Genomic DNA, 9,358 nt, shown 5'->3' with positions numbered 1-9,358 from the left:
AGCAGCAGAGATCAGGGCTGTAAATCAGTTTCCCCAAGCATTCAGGATTTTCCTTTATTTGGTTTTTCAGAACTCTGGCAGCGTGCAGGCCCTGCTGCTGCTTCTTCCCCATATGGACAACATTTGTGTGGTGTTTGCTCAGTGCCCAAAGCCTCTGTTTACAGCTGCCTCCTGCCACACACCAGTGTCACAGGCAGCCACATCCTGCTGAGCCCAGGCCTGGCACACACAAACCACTTGAGCCCACTCCAGCACAGCCCCTCTGGAGGAGGGAATGCTGCCCCAGGAGCTGCTGCTCATGGCAGGGCTCCAGCCCAGGCTCAGAACCAGCACTGTGGGTTCGGTTTCACGGGTCTCCAACACTTCCCTGCAGTACAAGGGCACCAGGAAGATTGGACTCATCGAGTTCCATCTGGCATCAGTATGGGGAGAATCTCTCATCCCTTTAGCACTGGGCTCTCTCACAACCCTCTCAGCTTCTCCCAGCCCTGCCAATCCTCTTCTACAAGAGATAAAAGTAAATATTGGTGCTCCCACCACCTGCCAGGAGGAGGAAAAGCAATTTCCACTGAGCACTGGTGACAGGAACACTGCACAAAAAGGGGAGGGAAGCTCCAGAGGGAGCTGAGAGCTGCCCTGAGTTTCAACGGGAAGACTGCACTGCACAGAAAGGGGAGGGAAGTTCCAGAGGGAGCTGAGAGCTGCCCTGAGTTTCCACAGGAACACAGCACAAAAAGGGGAGGGAAGTTCCAGAGAGAGCTGAGAAGAGTTGCCCTGAGTTTCCACAGGAACACAGCACAAAAAGGGGAGGGAAGTTCCAGAGGGAGCTGAGGAGAGCTGCCCTGAGTTTCAGCCCCACTCTGCCACAGGACACTGTCACACAGGGGAGCTGGGTGTGGGCAGAGAGCAGAGAACCAACAATCACCCTTCCCAAATCCTTCCAGATCAAGAGACTGAGGCACTGAGAGAACTCATGCTTTAATAGACACTGAAATCACAAAGAAGAAAAGGCCAAATGCCTTAGCAATTTCAATAAAAATATGAAAATCTTTTTACATGGTAAATTTCATAATATAAAAAGTTTAATGCTGTCTGGAAACAGAGTTTTAATTTACAAAGAAAGTCCATAGAGGCCAAACATGGCTAACACTGCACGTAGGGAGAGCGAGTGCTGAAGGGCTGCTGCTGGGAAGCCTCTGCTGAGCATCCTCCTCCCTGGGTCACTGCTCTTCTGCAGCTGAGGGGAGCAGTGCCCACACACAGTGCAGCCCTGCTGGGCAGCATGGCAATGCAAAGAACCCAAAACTGCTCAAACCCATCATCACCATCCAGCTGAAACTAGCAATGCTTCCTAACAGATTCTCAGACACCTCTGTGCCCCTGCATCTGTTCTGCAACTTGGAAGAGATGTTCACAGAACGAGCTTGCCCTAATGAAAGAAACTATGGCCTAGAGTGATATGCATGGGGGTAGCACCCCCTCAATGCTTTTTTTGTTTCAGTAAGGTATGATAATACAGAAGGAAAACCAATATCAGGCCAGAGGTACAGGCTAACCAACAAAATCAAATTAAACTAGATTTTGATCACAGGGGTTGTTTACTGTTCCCATTTAGTTGGAGCTAAAGACAGTCAATAAAAAATCTGAAATCTCACACAGTAAAACATACAGGGCAAAACCAAAACATTCTGTGGCCTTGGGGAACGTTGCATGTGGCAGGTTTCATGTGAAAGTGGTCAATACCTAATTGTTATTGCTCACTGTATTACGCAGTGTTGTCACTGGTACCATGCACAAATACAACAACGACAAATGCATTAAACCCACAGAAGGAATTCTAACAGCAAATGGAGAACATGTGATTTTCATTTCCTGAATTTCTCCACGAATTGGGCAAACCTGATAAAACTCCTTTTTTTTTTTTTTCCTCACAAAGGGGTTGTTTCTCATTCAGGAGGTGGAGGAGTGAGGGACAAGGTGTGCAGTGTCTCCCAGCCACGAGTAAGCATGCATTTCATGGCTCCTGGCAAGCCAATGGAAGTGACCTGTGCCAAGTCAACGGAGACCCATTTCCCAAAAGACTTGTTCTAGTGACACTCACCTTCCATATTTATACAACATCAAATTCCCCAAATACTGAACTTTCTCTACATCTGAACCCTTCCCTGCTTCTAATGCTCCCCCCTCCTTAAAAACAACAACAGAAGAACCACTCCCCCACACCCCCCACCCCGATTTAGCTCTGTCTGAAAGCTTTAAGCCAGCATGAAACCTGCTGGAGCACAGAAATGGGTTGTAACAAAATGGCAGCATAGAATTTCTACAGGTTAAAAGATCCTTTAGTTATGGAAGTAAACTACAACAAAGAGGCTTATTTCTGGCGTGTTATGCAGCACTACAGGGAGTATTTGCTGTTGCTATAAACAAAAAGCTGCCCACTTCCATCCTGGGTGTTCCTGGGATGTCGTTTCAAAAAGTTTATGCTGGTTAGAAACAGAGCAGGTCACATGAAGTCTCTCAGCAGTCCTGTGACCACAGCAAGTGGCACGATCAACAGCATCTCTGTCTCCACAAGGGGCAGATGCTGTGCTGACTCATTTTGGCCCACTATTCTAATTTCTCCTGCCAAATGACACGAAGGTGATGTTTAGCACCAATCCATCACAGGAAGATGTCATATACAGACAAATAACTTGCACCATAGAGTTGAACAGATTGACTCAACTGTTCTGCTACATTGTGTATGAGTAGGTAACTACTCCTTCTCTCTGCACTGAAAACTTTGGTGATCTCTCCTCCCTTGTTAGCTGGCTGTAACAACCCAGCCCAGTATCCTTTGCCTTTAGTGCTTGTGTTCATTTCTTGCCACAATGAAAAGGAAAACAATTCTCCTGAAACCAGCAGACTCCAGAATATTCTCACAGCACGCAGCTGATTATGCCTGTGAGTAAGCTGAGCCTAAGCATTCTCATGTTTCCATATCAGAACTGAATTCTCTGCCCTGCTATCATGCTATTCCTCCAAGATCCCTTAGAAAATCACAAATTATCAGATCCACATTTACAACAAGAGCATCCAGCCATGCTAAGTACAATTCTCTGCATCAGCAACGTACTCTGGTACGTCCACAGAGCTGCCTGCACTCTCCATCCAGCTGCAAGACTGGAAGTTGACTTCAGATCCAGCTAAAACTCAGGGCCTAATGAATTCAGCCTCACAACACCTCTGTGAGGTAGCTAGGTAAGTATTTACTATCCCCATTTAGATAGAAAGGGAAGACGAGGCACGGAGAGGTGAAGTGATTAGCCTTCAGTCACTCAGCCAGTTCTGGGAGTGCAGAACAGACACCAAACCCTTGGTGATACAGTGCTCTGACTTCTCAGCCTGGGAATACCTTGTGTGGATCTGAGCTCACATGGTGGGGTCAGTGCTGCTGCACCCCACGGCTTCAGTGCATGCAAACCATCACTGGGATCCTGATCACAGCACTGCATCCCACAGCCACCTAGAAACCATCTCCAGCCTGCCCCAGCTCCTAAACCCCACCTAGCCTAGGGAAGCTGACTGTTTGTGTCGCCCTGGGGGTGCTCTTGGTCCCTTTTCCTCCACATGTCAGAGGGCACTCAGGTTCTGCATCCAGCCCCTCCGCCTGCTGCCTCGCCTGCTGCCTCCAGCTGCACCAACACTGGCACACCTGATCCAAATGAAACTTCTTTCCACACCTGCTCCAAAGGAAACCTGCCCCCACAGCAGGGAAAAGGCTCCCAGACCTGCCTGTGCTGAGCCCTGGCAATGATTTAGCAGGGTCAAGGAGGGATTTTTTTTGGCATGGTGATGTCTGAATCACACACACTGATGTCACATTCTTGCCTGCTGTCTAACTGCAAAATAATGTTCTGAGCTGCAGCATCTGCTATTCTTTTCTGTGCTCACTGAGCAGGCAGAGATGTAAGTACTGCCCAAAACTTGCCAGGATAAAAAGTTCACTTTCACAATGTGGTGTGCCAGAGAGACCAGAGCACTCAATAAAACCAGAACTTGTCTCTCTGACACACTCATTACCTCACACACAGGCTCACCTGGTTTGTTAAGCCCCAAACATTTCCTTTGAGCAGACCAACCAGCAAAGTCTCATCTGAGGGCTTTCCCTCCAAAAGTTACCTGAGATGCAGATTTTAGAATGGAGCACCTCTCTCCTCTTGTCTTTGTTTCACCAGTCTCTAAATGATGCATCAGAACTGCCAGATCCTGCTGCTATGGAGTTTTACTGAGAGCAGTTTCTGGTTTGGCCAACCTGGCAGAGGTATCTAGAGGCATGTGGTCTTCTCCTCTGTCAGCCTTTGCAAGGAGTTGAGTAAATGGCTCATCTTTCTCCAGGCAGAGACTTGTACCCATGTTCTTTGTGGTACACAGGAATGTTCTGCCTCCTCTCCCTTTCCTCTCCAACCCCTGATATGTGTAATTTCTGTACAAAAAGCCAGCTGTAAAACTTCTGGTTAAGAAATACAAGGAGGTGGCTTAAAAGCCAGGGTTTAATGAACAGACAAGCAGATGCTTTGCACCTGCTGCTGCAAATACTGAATACTACAGAGAACCTGTTATCAGGTGAGTCTGGCCAAGGTCTTGATAAGGGAAACAAAACCCCCATGTGTGTGAGGCCGTGTGCCCCCACAGTGACAGCAGGCCAGCCTGTTCCATCCCTGGGCACTGCCAGCTGAGGGCACGGCCACGGCTGCTCAGCTACTGGTTCTGTTTTGGTAAAGGCAAGTGGGCAGAAGCAAATACTTCAACAAGACTGTAAGTCATCAGCTGGTACTCAGGACATTTCAACATTTGGAGGAAGGGAAAAATCTTCCTGGTGACAAAAATTTATACCCGTTCCCAGCTGGCAGCCTCAGGGGACGCACAGCTCCCAGAGTGTTGCCAGGTGAGGAATGAGCTGATGTCATGGAATTTGTGGTTTCAGGGCATCTGTGTCCATTTGGAGGGATCTTCTGTGGTGAAGCAGCAAGGTGTTGCCCAATAGACAGGTCCTTCAGTTCCAGCTTCTCTGCACTTTCTTCTTTGCTGTGCCGTGGTGATAAATTGAGCAAGCTGAGGACATCTTTCTTAGAAGTCATTGTTCCGGGAGCTCCTCGGAGAATCTTTATTGGACCAGTGGAGTGGTGGGGAGTGCTTTGCCAGAACATCTTTAAGTTGTGAATTGCTTGCACTTTTTCATCGATGGCAGCCAATTTTAATTTGTCAATGTCTGGGGCATCAGCTGGGCTGGAGCGAGCAGAACCAGCTGAGGAATAGGAAAGAGCAGGAGACGGAGTGCTGCCACCAGGAGACTGATGCCCTGAGCTTGGAGAGATATTTCTGGGTGATTTAGAAATGTGAGCACTGTAAGGAGAGCTGGGGTACTTGAGTTTAAAGGGAGGCTGCTCACTCAAGGACCCATGTGAGTCACAACCCGGAGACGGCTGCCCACTGTACTGACCTGTGCCTTCTCTGTTTGACATCTCCGACGTGGTGGGGCTGTTGTAGCCAGAGCTCACCTTCTGAAGGGATGAACTCCTCGTTGGAGGCTTTGGTTTGATGGCAAGAGGTGAAGAAGCCTGGTTCCTGTGGCTGGAGCTGAGCGGGCGGCTGAAGGCGCTGGTCTCCGAGGAGCGGAAGGCGGACACGCCACCGGGGCTGGGAGCTCCATCCTCAGAGCTGCTGCTCTTGCTGATCTGGCTGCTGCTGCTCCTCTGAAGGCGTTCAACAGCAATGAGGTGACTCTGAGTTTCCTCCAGAATTTTTTGGGCCAACTCTTGTGGATCAAGCTTTGGATTGCTGTCCTCCTGGGATTTGACGGTGCTGTCAGTCTCAGTGCTAGACTGGTCAGATTCCCCAGTATCAGAGCTTGCAAGTTTCCCAACTTTTTGGAAAGGTGAATTTGGGCTGGGGATGAGAGTCATTTTGACAGGAGAATTTGGAGTACTTATGCTCCCTTTGGAGTTGATGGATGCTTTAATGCCTCCATTCTGACTAGTTTTGGGCTGTTTGTGATCAGGGGAAAATCTTGGTTTTACGTTTTCTTGGTAACTGGCCAAAGGCTCATTGCTGATGATAGAGAAACCTTCATACTCTTCCTCATCTTTGCTGGCTGCAGAGGCTTGTGGTGACAGCTGGCTCTGGGCTGCAGACCTGTGTGGATAGATATTCTTGGGCCTCTCATAATCCTGCCTCCCTCTGTGTCCTGCCCCATCCAGCACATTCTCTGGCTTGGAAACAAAGCTCATGGAAGAAGCAATGGAGCTCAGGCTGTACACAGAAATGGCATCTGAGGCAAGGCTGTCTGGACAGGTGGGAGAGAATGGAGGGTTTTGATACTGGGGTACAGGGTTGGAAGCAGACTGAGCAGAAGCCAATGACTCCAGTGATGAGGAACTGTCCAGGCTAAGGCGCTTGGGCAGCTCTGTAGAATCTGAAAAAGAAAAGACAACAGTATGTACAAACATGCCCCTAGATACTCCAGAAAATCAAATAAAACCAGGTAGCATTCCAGCAGAATTAAGAGAAAATGCTACAAAACATGCCCTCAGGCTCTGTGCTACCTCAGAACAACCAACTAATACTTAGGTAAGGAAAAAGAAGTGCACAGCCCAGGCAAGAAGCTTTGTCCAAGTATTCTAGATGGAAGCTGTCAGTTCATTATCATTTTATTTCTCAACACAAAGAATGGATTATTTGTCCTGCAGTTGCTGGACTCTATCTCCAGTTTCTACTCAGACAAGTCTTTCCCATACAAAAATAACATTTACTCCAGTCTGTGTATCAAATCTGGTCTGTGTGACATGTGTGTGACCTCTGCAATGATGCAAGTGGGAGATTTCAGCAGAAGCCATTCTGATCAAATCATCAGATTTGAGCACAAGAGCAAAAACACACTGAGCAGCTTTACCAAAAAGTGCCAGCAAGGATTGTAGAGCAAAGTGCATGGTCCTCCTGGTAGCTTGTTTCCCAGTTTTCAGAATGACCTCCTCTTGGCCAACTTCACAGAGGTCAAAACCTGTAGTGGGACACGGAACAGAAAATTACAGCTCACAGAAAGACTCTCTGTCTCAAATAAAAGTAATGTCATTTATAACACAGACAGAACAGAGAGGTATGACAGCCTGCAGCACCCTCAGAAGGATGACTTCACCTCTCATGTGCAGTTTGTTGTTTGTTATTTTTTATTGTTTAGCACACCTTCTCCAGGTGTTGGGAGCTTTATGGTGCTGGACTGGAATCACACACACTCATTAACAAATCACTCCTGTCAACACTTCTGTAGCTGCAAATTACTTGGAGTTGTCAGGAAATTATATACCAAACACATCTCAGGGGGCAATGTCCTACATGCCAAACAATTTATTATTAATTCCAGGGTTTCTCACAGAAATAGAGCTGAATAGCACAGACTTTGGAATTTGGCAAATGCAGGCTGGGCTGCAGGGGGCAGACAAATGTGAAGCTGTGAGTCTTATCAGTGTTTCAAACCCCCACATGAGACACCTGCAATGGGTTTAGAGAGACAACAGAACAAAGTGTTTTCCTACCTAGAGCTGCCAGAAACTCATGACAGCCAGGCAGCCTCCAGAGCTGGACACTGATGGAGACCTGGATTGGTGCAGAGGGGAAATCTTGCTCCTTTTCTCCTGCTTGAAGTTGAACCAGGACTTGATGCAGCTGAAGACAGCAATACAGACATTAGCCATTCCTGACAAGTCACATCACTGCTTCTCCTACAGCCACTGATAAAGCAATGCCCTCTGCACACCCTTTCCCTGGACACCCAGTTCAGCTCCTGAACAGAGCAGTGAGATGGGAAGGTCTGGGAAGAAGGACAGTTCAGGGACAGCAACATCAGACAGCCTGGAACAGCAGCAAAGGCAGGGACAGACCAGGGGTGAGGGCTGGGGGGTGGCCAGTGGAAACTGAGCAAGAAGGAAGCACAGCAGGAACATCTGTGAAGGGAAAGAAAAGGAAAGAGATACTCTGGGGCTGCTCACAGAAATTTACTAAAGCCCATTCCACGACTGAGCCATACTCCTTATGCAAATCCTAAGAAACTCATTAACTGGGCAGAACAAGTCCTATGAAGCCATGGAAGACTTTCCTAACATCTCCATGGCCTCCAGGAAAGAAGTTTCTCAACTGTGCCCAAGGGACAGGAGTAGCAAGCTACAGAGTAAATGTGTTTATGAAGATCTGACACAAATTAAGATGCCAGGATCCTGTGTAATTCACCAACACAGCCAGGACAGCAAGGATGGAAAGCCATTAATCAGGGAGCAGCTAACCTCAGGACCACCCATCTCTCAGAACCCACAAAAGCTTACACAGGCCTTTTTCCACAGTAGCTGTGTGGAGCAAATCCCAGGCCTGAGAGTGGGTGCAGACAGGGTGCAGCACAGGGCAGGGTGTGCAGTGACCCCAGCACTGCACCCTGCACCTCAGTGTCCCCCCCTGCACATCATACTCACCATTCCCACCACATTTCTAACAGCCTTCGGGCAGCAGGCAACAAGAAAGGAAAAGAGGAGAAAAGAACATGGGTTACTCTGTGCTACAAAGTGCCTGTGCTGAGGAACCCTGCAGGGACACATCCATGGCCAGGCCAGCACCCTGAGTGCAAAATGCTCTGTCCAGAGAAAGAAAGGAGCAATGGGAATGGCCTGAGCTGGGAATCCAACAGCATGGGAACAGGCAGTGGAATCTGGGAGTGCCCAGCTCATGACAGCTCAGACACTCAGCAGGCAGACACTCAGGCCAGCCCACACTCTGGCAGGAGGCTGAACATAAACCAGCCCTTCTCTTGTTTCCTCTGGGACACAGAACTGGCGCTCAGTGCAGGCAAAATCACTGACTTTTCCTTGCACATGCAGTAGTCTGAAGTTCTCTCTTTTGTGGCTCCTGCCTTCTCTTTTGCACTCAAAATAAGCATTTTCTATCCAGTGCAGCTGCTCAGGCTGCTTCACTAATGCCAAGAGCACTCACTCCCCTGTGATGCTGATCACCCACTCAGGAAAACCAACCAGCAGCACCCAGGGACCGACATTTCTGACCTCCTGCTTCTGTCTGGAACAAAGTCTGCTTTCCTCTGGGACTGCAGAGCCCCAGCTGCTCACCATGAACTGCCAAGAGGCAGGAGAGGAAAATAGCAATAACCATAATGGAGGAGAGAGCTGCTGAAAACCAACATATAACAGGATAGACTTGTGCAAAAGGGAGTTCTCTGCCAGGGGTCTGGGCTATGGAAGAAAACTTGCAATATCCCTGCCAGTATTTACTCTGTAAGGCAGCAAGGAAAGGGTGAGTGTGTCTTTTGTTTGGTAATTACCTT

At 48.4% G+C, this 9,358-nt stretch overlaps 1 protein-coding gene across 2 annotated transcripts in view; it reads right to left on the bottom strand.

Moving 5' to 3' along the window:
• Positions 1-3,465: 3,465 nt before the first annotated feature.
• The window catches only part of TTC28 (tetratricopeptide repeat domain 28), a 106,161-nt gene continuing 100,268 nt past the window's right edge, over positions 3,466-9,358 (bottom strand). For both annotated transcript variants that reach the window (XM_063172756.1, XM_063172757.1), the window contains 3 exons: positions 7,572-7,701; positions 6,932-7,039; positions 3,466-6,454 (listed from right to left, as the gene is read on the bottom strand). In XM_063172756.1, the coding sequence (XP_063028826.1) occupies positions 4,827-6,454; positions 6,932-7,039; positions 7,572-7,701 (1,866 nt within the window). In that variant the 3' untranslated portion in view covers positions 3,466-4,826. The remainder of the gene's footprint in view (positions 6,455-6,931; positions 7,040-7,571; positions 7,702-9,358) is intronic.

Source organism: Melospiza melodia, chromosome 20 (genome assembly GCF_035770615.1).
Source record: "Melospiza melodia melodia isolate bMelMel2 chromosome 20, bMelMel2.pri, whole genome shotgun sequence".
NCBI classification, from domain to species: domain Eukaryota; kingdom Metazoa; phylum Chordata; class Aves; order Passeriformes; family Passerellidae; genus Melospiza; species Melospiza melodia.
Note: the sequence above shows the minus strand (reverse complement) of the source record. Positions and strands in the feature narration are given on the sequence as shown.